This window comes from Hevea brasiliensis, chromosome 2 (assembly GCF_030052815.1).
Source record: "Hevea brasiliensis isolate MT/VB/25A 57/8 chromosome 2, ASM3005281v1, whole genome shotgun sequence".
NCBI lineage: Eukaryota > Viridiplantae > Streptophyta > Magnoliopsida > Malpighiales > Euphorbiaceae > Hevea > Hevea brasiliensis.
The window spans coordinates 931805-945763 of record NC_079494.1 but is presented as its reverse complement, the minus strand read 5'-3'; the positions used below and the strand labels follow the sequence as shown (position 1 = coordinate 945763).

The following is a 13959-nucleotide window of genomic DNA, read 5'->3' as shown; positions in this document are numbered from 1 at the left end:
GTTTTCTTTTTTTTTTTTTTAATTTCTGGAAATGAACCTGGACAGACATGTTGTTTAGATTCATTCCTGAAAAAATTTTAAATTTTAAATGTTTAATTTAATTTTAATTAATTTATTTATATATATATATATATATTTTTTTTTTTTTGGTTTGTTACATCTTCCTTTAGCTCTACTATATCCGGCTGTAGCACATGAGAAGGATCAGGTATGTATTTCCTGTGCATGGAGATGTGAAATACATGATGAATATGAGAAAGGTTGGGTGGTAACTCCAACCTATAGGTAACTGCTCCAACTCTACCAGTAACCTCAAAAGGTCCAATATATCGAGATGCCAACTTGTCCTTATTTCCAAATCTCATGACTCCCTTCATTGGAGAAACCTTCAGGAATACGTAATCGCCTACTGCAAACTCCACATCCCTCCGTCTGGGATTTGCATAACTCTTCTGCTTACTGAAAGCTGTTTTCAATCGTTCCCTTCTTAAAGGAACCATCTCTGAAGTATACTGCACTAGGTCTACATCATACACCTTCGCTTCTTCCATTTCCGTCCAACACAAAGGAGACCTACACTTTCTGTCATATAGCGCCTCATAGGGTGCCATCCCTATGCTGGAATGATAACTGTTATTGTAGGCAAACTCCACCAAGGGTAGCTGATCATCCCATTAACGTCCAAAATCCAAAACACACATGCAAAGCATGTCTTCCAGTGTTTGGATTTTCCTTTCGGATTGCCTGTCTGTCTGAGGGTGGAAGGCAGTAGTGAAGTTTAACTGTGTGCCAAGTGCCTCTTGCAACTTCCTCCAAAATCAAAAAGTGAACTAGGGCCCTCTGTCAGATATTATGGAAGTAGGAACTCTATGCAATCTGACTATTTCTTGAACATAGAGCCAGGCGTACTGTGTAATAGAATATGTGGTTTTCACAAGCAAAAAATGAGCTGATTTGGTCAGACGATCTACAATTACCCATATCGAATCATATCCACTTGTGGTACAAGGCAACCCAGTTACAAAATCCATAGTAATCATTTCCCACTTCCATTATGGGATAGGGAGCTCTTGCAGCTTCCCTGACGGCTTCTGGTATTCAAACTTCATCTTCTGACAAGTCAAGCACTTGGACACAAAGTCTACTATGCCTCTCTTCATGCCATTCCACCAGTAGCTATCTTTCACATTATGGTACATCTTGGTGGAGCTTGGGTGGACATTGTGCAGTGTATAGTGTGCCTCTCGCATTATTTCATTTCTAAGATTGTCCACGTTAGGCAAACATATCCCAGAACCTTGCATAAGGGTGCCATCATTGGCAAATCCAAACTCACCAACTTCAACCTGCTGTACTCTTTTTATGATCTTCATCAATTGCTGGTCTCTGTGCTAGGAAACTCTGACTTTGTCTTGCAGGTATGGTCTCACTGAAAAATGGGCCAACAACACCCCCTCATCTGAAAGATCTAAAATCAGACATTGATCCATCAACTCATGTACTTCCTGAATCAACGGTCTCTTCTCCGCTGATATGTGCCCTAAGCTGCCAGAAGATTTTATGCTCAAAGCATCTGCTACTACATTGGCCTTCCCAGGGTGGTACTGGATGGTACAATCATAGTCCTTCAGAAGCTCCAGCCATCTCCTCTGTCTCAAATTTAAATCCCTCTATTGGAAGATGTACTTCAAACTCTTGTGGTTGGTGTATATCTCGCACACTTCACCATACAAGTAGTGTCTCCAGATCTTTAGTGCAAAGACTACAATCGCCATTTCCAAATAATGGGTGGGGTAGTTCTGCTCATGCCTCTTTAGCTGCCTTGAAGCATAAGCCACTACTTTTCCATTTTGCATCAAAACACACCCTAAGCCAACTCTGGAGGCAACACAGTACACGGTATATCCTTCACCACTCATCGGTAATATCAACGCAGGGGCGGTAATTAGACATTCCTTAAGCTTCTAGAAGCTCTCCTCACAATTATCTGTCCAAATGAATGGAACATTCTTCTGAGTTAACTTAGTTAGGGGAGCTGCTGTCATGGAGAAATCCTGTACAAAGCATCTATAGTAGCCAGCTAGGCCCGAAAAACTTCGCACCTCAGTGACTATTGTAGGCCTAAGCCAATCAGTTACCGCCTCAATTTTCTTGGGATCCACTTGAATGCCTTCACTAGAAACCATGTGTCCCAAGAATGAGATGCTTTCTAGCCAAAATTCACATTTTGAAAATTTGGCATATAGCTGGTGCTCCCTCAAAGTCTGCAACACCATCCTCAAATACCACACATGTTTTTCCTCGGCCTGAGAGTATACCAAAATGTCATCTATGAATACAATGACAAAACGGTCCAGGAATGGCCTAAACACCCTGTTCATCAAGTCCATGAAGGTTGCTGGTGCATTAGTGAGTCCAAAAGACATCACCAAGAATTCATAATGACCATATCTTATCCTGAATGTTATCTTGGACACATCCTCATTCCCGATTCTCAACTGATGGTAGCCTGATCGTAGGTCTATCTTGGAAAATAATCTAGTCCCTTGGAGCTGATCAAACAGATTATCGATCCGAGGGAGTGGATACTTGTTCTTCATAGTCACCTTGTTCAGCTGTCTATAATCAATACACAACCTCAAGAACCCATCTTTCTTTCTCACAAATAGAAGAGGAGTGCCCCAGGGTGAAGTGCTCAGACGTATGAAACCCTTGTCCAAAAGCTCTTGTAGTTGCTCCTTTAGTTCTTTCAATTCTGCTAGTGCCATCCTCTAAGGCGGCATTGATATGGGGTTTGTACCCGGTACAACATTAATGCAGAACTCTATTTCCCTTCCTGGTGGCAACCCTGTAAGCTCCTCAGGGAAGACATCCATGAATTCTCTGACAACAGGAACGTTTTCTATGTTAACATCTTCTGCAGATGTATCTCTCACCAATGCTAAATACCCTTGACATCCACGCCTCAACATTTTTCTAGCACTAATTGCTGACACCAAATTATATGGAGCCACGCTCTTGTAACCATCAAAGCTAAACTCTTCCACACTAGGTATGTGGAAATACACCTTTTTATTTCTGTAGTCTAAAGTGGCATAATAAGTTGCTAACCAATCTATTCCCAAAATTACATCGAAATCCATTACTGGTACAGGAACCAAGTCTGCTGGGAGGATCCTTCCATCCACTACTATTGGGCTATCTAGAAAAATCATATCCACATATATGTTGTCACTAAGTGGGATAGCTACAGACAAAGGGCATTCTAAAGTTGTAGGGTTTCTACCCAATCTCATGGCAAAAACAGGGGAGACAAATGAGTGCATAGCACCCTGATCCATCAAAACACGAGCCTCATAGGAACAGACTAGAAGAATACCTACCACAATTGCATTGGAAGCTTGAGCATCCTGGTGGGTCAAGGTGAAAACTCGAGCTTGACCCCTACCCTGTATTGCAGAACCCTGAAATTGACTTCTACCTCCTGACTTACCTCTAAATCCATGTCCTCCTTGTCCTTGGCCCTGTTGGCCACTGAACTGACTACATGCCATGCTAGAAGCACCAGGATACAATTGACAAGGAGCATTTGCAATAGAACCCTATGACTGTGGCTCGCTGAACACTGGACATTCTCTAGCAAAGTGACCCTGCTGGCCACACCGGAAACATACTCCTGAACCCATCATACAAGGTCCTGAATATCCTCTTCCACACTGCGTGTAAGGTGCCAAGGAGGATCTTGAACCACACCCAGAACTGCTGTAACCCAAACTGTGACCACTGCTGGATCTGTACCTTAGTCTGAATCCTCAAGATTTATGTTTAAAACCACCCTTCTTGTTGCTTCTACCTCTTCCTCTGTAATGACTTTGGCCGTCACTATCCGTGATACCCGTGTAGGAAACACCTGAAGAATCCTCTATTTTATTCTTTTTTGCCCTTCCATTATCATCTCCTGTATCAATTACCATATCAAAAGACTGATCAGATATCATGGCCAGGTTTGCATACCTTCTGTCCAGCCCCTTTAGGAACCTCTTTACCTTCATAGTTTCTGTAGCCACTGTTGTAGGGCCATACCTGCTCAGTTCCAGAAATTCTATAACATATTCATCTACGAATCTGCCATTCTACCTTAAGGCCTCAAAGGCCTACTGCTTTTGATCTCTGAAGCTTTCTGGCACAAACCTGTTGATGAACAGTTCCACAAATTGGGTCCAAGATAATCCCTCAATACGAGGTAGTACGTAGTTCGTCATCCACTATCTTGGCACTGGCCCCAATACATGCTGCACACACTTTATAAGCCTCCTATCAATCAACTGCAACTCCATCCCTGCCTGTTTGCAGGAATCCAAAAATCGATAGGCATCGTCCGACACATCATAAGTACCAGGCACCAATTTCTTGAAATTAATTATTTGTTTGTAAGGTTCCCCTCTTGGTGCTATGGGCTAATGCTGTTGGGGAGGGTGGATCATATATTGTGCCATCATATCGATGGTTCTCTGCAATCTGGTTAAGGTAGCTATCATTGGGTCCATGGGACCCTGGGCCATTAAAAACTGTTCCTGAACTGGTGGTGGCTACTCTTCTGCTTGAGCAGCTCTAGGTCTCCTACCCCATCTCCTCAGGGCAGGCGCCTCATCCTGTGCTGACACCTCATCAGGCACATTCGGTTTTGGTGCAGTGGTAGCTCTTCTGCTTCTACGCATTTTCCTGAAATTTAATAGCATTAGCCCACAAAAATTCAAAACGACATGTTACACAGCTCTATAGACTCATATTTACACACAATTATATAAAGCAGAAACTAAAAACAAAGATGACAATGCAAGGACGAATGTGGTATCAGAGCTTAGGCTCCAGATTCATAGGGAATATACGTCTAAAGTTTTGGGAAGAATCTAATAGGAGTCACATGACCACATTTGTCACGACCCAACCTATGGGCCGAACTGGCACTAGGACCTGGGCCAGCTTAAAGCCCCCGAGGCCCATAGTAAGCCTAACTATTCCTCAACCTAACTCTAAGGCCCTTTTGGGCCCAATTTCAAGAATTCAACCGGACAGAGTCTGGTCATAAAATGGACCATTCAACGGGGAGTTTTTGATTCGTCCGACCTGTAAACACAATATATAATAAATTGGGGAGCTCAGCTCACCCTCCACATAATTAAAATGTCATAACTCAAATAGGAGCTCAACTCCCTCATCCAATCCCATCATGCATACAGTTAATAATTTTATAAGTCCAACATAACTTTTATAATACAGGCCTAAAATAAAAATAAGTGCTTCTAACATATACGGAGTCTAAAATTTAACTCAATTTTACAAAATACATTAAATAGTATTAATGGATATGCGAAGAAGAAGAATAGGTTAGTCACAACAAATAATCCTCCTGTAGCCTGGAAAAATAGATGAACAGGAGTGAGCGTTCGACTCAGAGAGTAAATACCAATTTTAATCATAATCTCTATAGCTATCTAAAGCTAATACACCCTGTGGAGTGATATGCAACATCCTCATAATTTTCATACAATTCATATCATAACTGCAAAAAGGCAATTTGGAGCACTCACACACCCAACACTGTCAAGCAATACATATATGGGAGTTGATCCCCTATACAGCCCTCTTAATCCAACCTCTGCCAGCGAGTGTCTCTCAAGCCGAACTTTCTCTTAATAAACCAAGTGCGGGGTCCCAGCGAGTGTCTCTCAAGCCGTGTCTACCCCGACTTATCCATAAAGGACTGGGTCCCAGCGAGTGTCTCTCAAGCCGTGTCTACCCGTCCTGTCCATACCCAATATCATACCACACGCACGCCAACGCACACACACTGCTCCAAATTACCATAAACAACATCCATAACACTTCATCAATTTAAAATGCAATATAAATCATGCCTAATATTTAACTACATAGATATATATTTATAAGTGATGCATGGGCATGCTAAAACATATAATAATATCGAAATTATAATTAAAATTAATATTTTACTCACAGACTTAACCGAAGTCACCGCGGTGGCTGGACGGAGGAGGAAGGCTGTCCCGACTCACCTGACAATTTTATAGCAATTATTTAATATATTTGACCCGATACAAGATTGGAAAAGACCAAAGACACCCTAGGTCGTGCCAAAAATTCGGTAGAGTTTCCCCCATACTTAGTACCTACCCAACCTACAAAAGAGTTCAAAATACACTTCTATATCCACAAATCACACATACATAACTCAATCACATCACATGGCCCCTCCTGAGCCCATCCAAACAATCAACAATCACAATGTGAAAAATTATAGTTTAGTCCTTATAATTAACCCCTTTTACAAAAAAACTACCCATATGAGCTCTAAAAATTCTAAAACTTTGCCTCGTGGTCCTTAGCAATATTACTAAGCTAATGCAAAAGGAATTATAATTTTCCAAGCTACCACCAATATTTTATAGATTTTTAATCAAATTCAAGCACTAGATAATTAAGAAAAAGTAAAGTTCGGGTTTACCTATGCCGATTCCCACCCCGGGACCGCATTCGAGACGTTTGACAACGGTAGGGTAGCCAAAATCTAGACCCAATTCCGAGACTTTTTCAGTAGCCTGTCTACCTGGTCCGAAATTTACAGACCCGGACAATCGTTGAATTTCCGCGAATTGAAGGTACCTACACGAAGCTCACAACACGGGGGTTAGTACATAATTTTTACAAAATTTTTTAAGCTCATTTAGTGTTCGAAAAAATACTACGAAATTTCATGGGACTCACCAAAATACAGTGTCGAAAAATTTTGAAATTGGTATTGCCGCGAAGCTCTCGATGAGTGGAGCATTCCGGTACTCTCGGTTTTCTCGTGGGGTTTACGATTTGCAAGAAATTTAGCCCAAAATTTGAAATGAGCTAAAACTTTCCGAACAAAAATTGGACAAACCGCTCGATGGATTTTAGTGTTCTTGGTGTATATGGAAAGCTCTTGAGGTATAGAAGTGTTTTGGGACAAGACCCGGTCTGATTGGTGGCCGGAATCGGCCCAGGAAGGTGAAATGGCGTGACTTGCGCGTAAGCGCCTTTGGGCGCATTTTTCCGGCGTTCCAGGCGGAGGCCGGCGAGGGGGAAGGGCTGAGGTGGTGCGCCGATGAGCTGGGGCGGCGGTGGGGCAGCGATAGACAGAGGGAGGAGAGAGAGAGAGAGAGAGAGAGAGAATACGTCGGGAACGCGCGAAGAGGAAAGAAAAAGAGGAAGAGGGCCGGTCCGATTCGATCGGTCCGATCTGGTCCGGTTTGATTCGGCCGGTCCGATTCGGAATATAAAAATTTAAATTTTTATTCTGCCTTGGGACAAAAAATGAGGCCCAAAAATTTTGAAAAAATTCTAGAAAACTCAGAAAAATTCGTAGAATCAAATATATTTTTAATTTTGCCACGTGATTTTTAAATTAATTTTTTTAAAAAATCATCAAAATTTTATATTTTTAAAAAATTAAACCCAATTTCTAAAATTCGAAAAATTTTAAATAATTTCTCAAATTTTAAATAAAATAAAATATAAATAATTATCTATAAAATAATAAATTTAAAAATGAGGGGGTTACAGTTGAATTTTATAATTTAATAAATTAAAAAAATTAAATATATAAATTAATCAAATATTTGTCTCCTATGCCCTATATTGAATTCTGATAGAGCCATAAGCATAAATTAGAAATTGTCTTGTAATGGCTATTGCTTCAATTAAAGGGGAAAATAAAACTAGGGTTTTAATTTTTGAAGGAATAGCATTGGATTTGGAAATAAAGATATTATCCTCATTATTGGCAAGATATTATCTTTTCATTTTCAACTACTTTATTCTTTCTTTATTCACATCAATGAATATATGCTTATGCCTTCCACATGATTTATACTGTGCCATGTCCTTTTCATATCATTATCTCCTTCAATTTGGTGCTAAAGAATATTAATTTTTCAAGAGACAAATTAAAATGTATACTAACTCATGTGTGTGTATTTTTTATTTTTTTATAAAAAAATATAATGTAAAAATAATTTTTAATTAATATATTTAAGATACTATTTTTTAATAATTAACTTAAATTTATTGAATATTTTTAAATATTTAATTCAATCAAATTTTATTGGGATAAATTAAAATAATATATAATAAGTTCAATGTGAGTTTATATTTAAAAAATAATATATGTATCATATTTAAATTTTATATGTAAGTACTCGTTTATATGATTAATTAATTAAATATATATTTATAAATTTGCATATATTTAAAATAAATAAAATTTTATATATTTTATAAAATTATTAAAAGTTTAGAAAATAAATGATTAATAAATAGATTATTAATTAAAATATATAAAATTTAAAACTATTAATAAATAGTTGAAAAAATTTTAAATAAATTTTAATAAAATTTAAAATATATTTAAGTATTAAAAATAATAATTGAATTTAAATTTAAATAGAATAATTTTGTAACTATTCTAACTATTGTCATCACCAATGGCGTCAACCGTAAGTGTTAGGGGACTCTTACCAGACTTGCTCAGATTCTAGAAATATCAAAGCCATATCTAGAGATTTTGTTCCTAGGCAAGTGCATGTCTTTTTAAGCTCCTTTACCTTTGTATCTCTGTTTACGTGGACTTTGAATTTAATCTTTGGTCTTGGTCATTCAATTTCTCAAGTAAGTCTCTCATGGATTGATGAACGATGGCCCTCCACTCATCTTTCCAGCAGTCGCATTGGTTCATCAGGTGAGTGTACCATCTGCGGGTCTTTTCTCTTCTTTATGCGTTTACACAGCTGCCTCTCTTCTTCTTTTTCCCATTTATTAAGTGAATTGATGGCATCAAGTTGCACATGACCAATGTTTACAGAACATCACTTTCGCTTCAATTGGGCTTTTTCATGTTAATCTAAATCTAGTGGCAATTATTTATGATTACAGTATGTTTTTCAATTATTTCTATTTTGACATTATTCTGTCTTTTGAGTCTTACAAACTGAAAAAATTTCAGTACGTGTTCCTTGCCCAAGTGAATTCCCACTTCTCCATGCCTTTCTTGATCTTTCTATTGTCGTTGTTTTGATGAAACATGCTTTGTAGATTGATATTTGATAGCTTATTTGTCTTTTTCCAGAGAGAAGTTGCTGCTTGGTGCTCCACTCAGTTCCCATGTTAGATTTCTCTTTTTCAAGTAAGGTTGTCGTCTGGATCTTTACTCTTCATAGCTGCCTCCTTATTATTTATTTCGTGGAATTGTTTGTCTTAATTGCATTAAAGAGCAGTAGAGCATATGGATTGTAAAGAACAAGAATCATCTTCACAAACAGGCTGTCTAGTTCTTATAATTTCAGTGTCATTTTTTTCCAACTTTAAATGTGGATTTTAGCTTAATTTGTACAGGGAATCTAATTCTTGTTTTTTGCTTTCAATCTTTTTGAGTATCGAATCTTTTTCTTTCCCTCCATTTCCCTCTTTCCCCTCCCCTATATACTATCCCTATTACTTGTTTGCTTGATAGGAAAGCTGAAGAAACAACACTAAATGAAAATTTTGAAGCACATGGATCAGTGTGTCTTAATTTGCAATAGATGAAGCACAAAGTTAAAATTTGTGTAATAAGAGGTATGATTGAGTTGATGATTTTATTTCTATGATTAATGAACTCTATTTTCCGCTTCTTCTTACTAGTTTTGTTCAGCAATGAAGACTGTATTTCAGCTCATTTAAATTCAGTGCTTGTTCATTTCTATTCTTAGATATTCTCATAGAGGAAGCATCAGATATTTTTAGTCATCTAACTTGTATCTTTGAAAAATTGTATTGTAAGAACTGCTGATGAAGTCCTGGTTTTCATCTCCTTAGAGCCCATGATTCAATTGACTGCAAATTCTCCAGCAGTAGCAGTTAACAAATTAATTTGGGATGCATGAGGATGGTTATGCTATTGATCTGAAATGAATGCAATTGTGCTTGTTTCGTATCTCTTTGTTTTCTGTGGACTGTTTTCGAGTGGCTGTGGTAGGAATGTTACTTCAAGACCTGCTATTGTAAATATTGGAGCCATTTTTTCATTCGACTCTACCATTGGAAGAGTCGCCAAGATTGCCATTCAGGAAGCTGTCAAAGATGTAAATGCAAATTCTAGCATTCTGCATGGAACCAAACTTGCTGTCACAATGCACAGCTCCAACTGCAGTGGGTTTACGGGCATGGTTGAAGGTGAGTAACTACGTACATCCTCTTAAATTGATGTAAGTTGCGCACTTAACTACTTAGCATGGGCTGTAATGTATTTTAATTATATTCTCTAATTATTGTGTTTTGACAGCTTTGCGATTCATGGAGAATGATATCGTTGCTATTATAGGCCCACAATCTTCTGTAGTTGCTCATATCATATCCCATGTTGTAAATGAACTCCAAGTTCCTCTGTTGTCCTTTGCCGCAACAGATCCCACTCTTAACTCACTCCAATTCCCCTTTTTTGTTAGGACAACACAAAGTGATTCATACCAAATGGCTGCAATAGCTGAAATAGTTGATTATTATGGTTGGAAGCAGGTAATTGCCATTTTTATTGATGACGATTACGGACGAAATGGCATATTAGCTCTAAGTGATAAACTTGCTGAGAGGAGGTGTAAAATCTCTTACAAATTGGGGATTCCACCAGACACTGATGTTAGTCAGGGAGAAATCATGGATATTCTTGTTAAGGTTGCATTAATGGAATCTCGAGTTGTTGTTCTTCATGTAAATCCTAAGTTAGGTTTTAGTGTCTTGTCTGTGGCAAAATATCTTGGGATGATGGGTAATGGATATGTATGGATTGCCACAGATTGGCTTTCATCTTATTTAGATTCTTTTTCTCCCTTATCTTCTGAGACCATGAACACAATGCAAGGAGTTCTTGCTTTACGTCATTACACTCCAGATTCAGATAGGAAGAGATCCTTTTCCTCTAGGTGGAGCAAGTTGGCTGGTGGTTCTCTGGGGCTGAATTCTTATGGGCTTTATGCTTATGATTCTGTCTGGCTGGTTGCTCATGCTATTGACGCATTTTTTGACCAGGGTGGGGTTGTCTCATTTTCTAATGATCCCAGGTTGATTCCTGCAGAAGGTGGTAATCTTCATCTTGATGCAATGAACATTTTTGATGGTGGAACACTACTGCTGAAGAACATATTGAAGAGTGATCTTATTGGTTTAACAGGTCCACTAAAGTTTGATTCTGACAGATCTCTGATTCTTCCTGCTTATGATGTTATTAATGTGATAGGAACTGGGTATAGACGGATTGGGTACTGGTCCAATTATTCTGGTTTATCAACTGTTCCTCCAGAGACACTCTATACGGGGCCACCGAATCGTTCCAGTGTAAACCAGCATTTGTACAGTGTCATTTGGCCTGGAGAGACAGTATTAAAGCCCCGTGGATGGGTTTTTCCCAACAATGGGAAGCAATTGAGAATTGGTGTGCCTGTTCGGTTTAGTTTCAAGGAATTTGTAACACAAGTGCGAGGGACGGACACGTTCAAGGGTTTTTGTGTAGATGTATTTACAGCTGCTATAAGTTTATTACCATATGCTGTTCCATATCAATTTATCCCCTTTGGAAATGGTAAAGAAAACCCCAGCTACACAGAACTTGTGAATAAGATCACGACCGGTGTGAGTACTACAACATAAATTTATTGTCTGAAATTCAAATTGATGGGGAATCTGTTTTGCCCTATTGTCTGACTTTCTTGTATTCTTGTTGCAGTTCTTTGATGCTGTCATTGGTGATGTTGCCATAGTCACAAATCGAACCAAAATTGTGGATTTTACACAGCCATATGTAGCATCAGGATTGGTTGTTGTGGCCCCATTTAGGAAATTGAACTCAGGGGCCTGGGCTTTCCTCCGACCATTTAGTCCACTTATGTGGATTGTTATTGGCAGTTTCTTCATTGCTGTTGGCACAGTTGTCTGGATTCTGGAGCATAGGATAAATGATGAGTTCAGGGGTCCACCTAAAAGACAAGTTATAACTGTTTTATGGTTAGTTCCTAAATTAATATCTTGTTATGATATATCTTCCCAACTTGTGTTAATTTGTGATATGGAGCACATTTTGCAAATTTCTCAATTTATGCAGTAGCATTAGCAAGAACAATGAACGGAGCTCTATCATTTGGCCTTTTTTTTAAAAAAAATTTTTTATCTCATTACTAATACCATCGCCATTAATCCCAAATATCATCTTGCAATCATGCAAAGATATTTCCATCTGATCCATCTCTTGTTTGTTAATGCTGCTGCAGGTTCAGCCTCTCAACCCTATTTTTTTCCCATAGTAAGTGAGCTGTCATATTTTTGCCTGGATTTTATGCTTACTGTTGGGGCATCAAGCCTCTTTTTTTTTTTTTTTTGATAAGTTGATTTCTTTGTTCCTTTTGCAGGAGAAAACACTGTGGGCACCCTGGGTCGCTTTGTGCTAATCATATGGCTCTTTGTAGTATTAATAATTAATTCAAGCTACACTGCAAGTCTTACATCAATACTCACAGTTCAGCGGTTATTTTCTCCTATCAGTGGGATTGAAAGCTTAAAGGAAGGTGATGAACCCATAGGATACCAAGTGGGTTCTTTTGTTGAATATTATTTGAGCGAAGAACTTGGAATATCTAAATCTAGGCTTGTTGCCTTAGGATCACCTGAAGCATATGCTAAAGCACTCCAACTTGGTCCTAAAAAGAAGGGGGGTGTTGCTGCTGTTGTTGATGAACTTCCTTACGTTGAACACTTCCTCTCAACCCAGTGTGCATTCAGGATTGTGGGTCAAGAATTTACAAAAAGTGGCTGGGGCTTTGTGAGTGCCTATTTTCTGGTTGCTATGTTCTTTTCTCATCTGAAATCAGAAGCGTTAGGTCTAAAATGCATGGATATTTGTCTCGCTAAACAACTGATGAAACATTCATTCAATTGGTTCTTTTATTCTTTGGCATTTGGACTCTAAATTCTGAGCTCACATTGGATTTATTTCACAAGATGAAATTTGACATAATATCTGCAATTAAACAGTGCAATATATGTTACTCAGGCTTCATTTTTATTCATTCTTTCTTCTCGTGTATTTTCTGCATGCCAGGCATTTCCACGGGACTCTCCTTTAGCTGTCGACATGTCGACTGCAATTCTAGCACTATCGGAAAGTGGTGATCTTCAAAGGATCCATGACAAGTGGCTCATGCATCGCAGTTGCAGTTCAGATACAGCTGAACTTGAATCAGATAGACTTGAGTTGAAAAGCTTTTGGGGCCTCTTTCTCATTTGTGCACTAGCTTGCATCTTGGCTCTCTTCATATACTTTCTGCAGATTATACGCCAATTATATCGTGCTCCCCCTACAGAATCCACTTCCCCTGTTCAAGGTAGCTCACGCTCTGGGCGTATTCACAGACTCTTATCATTAATGGATGAGAAGGAAGACCATTCTGGGAAGAAGAATAAGAGAAAGGTGGAAAGATCATTATCTGAGAATGATAGGGATGCAGAGTTGGGAAGGAATACCAAGAGGAAGGGAGTAGAAATGAGCTCCGGGAGCAACATCAACCCCAGCATTTAATTCTGCATGCTTGTTCATGAGAATATACAGCCCCTTAATTGTATGATTACACAATAATTTAACGAGACCATATTTTAGAGCCTTTTAATTGTTTATATATATGTCCAAAACCATATCATTTTGTAGGAATTTTAGCATAGAAAATTTTGCTTAATCCCCACAAGAGAATCTTGGCTTGAAGATTTTCCCTTGTGAAGAAATGTTAAAAGTGAAATACCGGAGCTAATAAAGAATGTAAAACAATTGCATTATATAGTACATTTTCACTTATTATCCGATTGATCATGAATCTAAAATACAAATATATGAGT

General features: G+C 38.4%; 1 protein-coding gene across 10 annotated transcripts; it reads left to right on the top strand.

The window, feature by feature from the left end:
• The first annotated feature begins 8523 nt into the window (after positions 1 to 8523).
• On the top strand, positions 8524 to 13743 carry LOC110669234 (glutamate receptor 3.3). 10 transcript variants are annotated; one of them, XM_021830767.2, is made up of 9 exons: positions 8524 to 8785; positions 9173 to 9229; positions 9557 to 9660; positions 9901 to 10257; positions 10367 to 11709; positions 11804 to 12081; positions 12345 to 12376; positions 12483 to 12892; positions 13172 to 13743. In XM_021830767.2, the coding sequence occupies exons 4-9, from the start codon at positions 9993 to 9995 to the stop codon at positions 13646 to 13648; spliced, it is 2805 nt and encodes a 934-aa protein (XP_021686459.2). In that variant the 5' UTR covers positions 8524 to 8785; positions 9173 to 9229; positions 9557 to 9660; positions 9901 to 9992; the 3' UTR covers positions 13649 to 13743. The 10 variants fall into 10 exon arrangements, with proteins under 10 accessions (XP_021686459.2, XP_021686461.2, XP_021686460.2 ...); XM_021830769.2 differs by having other exon boundaries at positions 8539 to 8785; positions 9866 to 10257; XM_021830768.2 differs by having other exon boundaries at positions 8539 to 8785; positions 9173 to 9234.
• The last annotated feature ends 216 nt before the right edge of the window (positions 13744 to 13959 follow it).

What these genes read in the sequence shown, in the direction of transcription:
- LOC110669234 (XM_021830767.2), top strand. Translation starts at nt 9,993, where the DNA reads ATGAATGCAATTGTGCTTGTTTCGTATCTCTTTGTTTTCTGTGGACTG. An exon ending in AACCCTATTTTTTTCCCATA is followed by an intron (nt 12,377 to 12,482) that starts GTAAGTGAGCTG and finishes TTCCTTTTGCAG; the next exon opens with GAGAAAACACTGTGGGCACC. An exon ending in CAAAAAGTGGCTGGGGCTTT is followed by an intron (nt 12,893 to 13,171) that starts GTGAGTGCCTAT and finishes TCTGCATGCCAG; the next exon opens with GCATTTCCACGGGACTCTCC.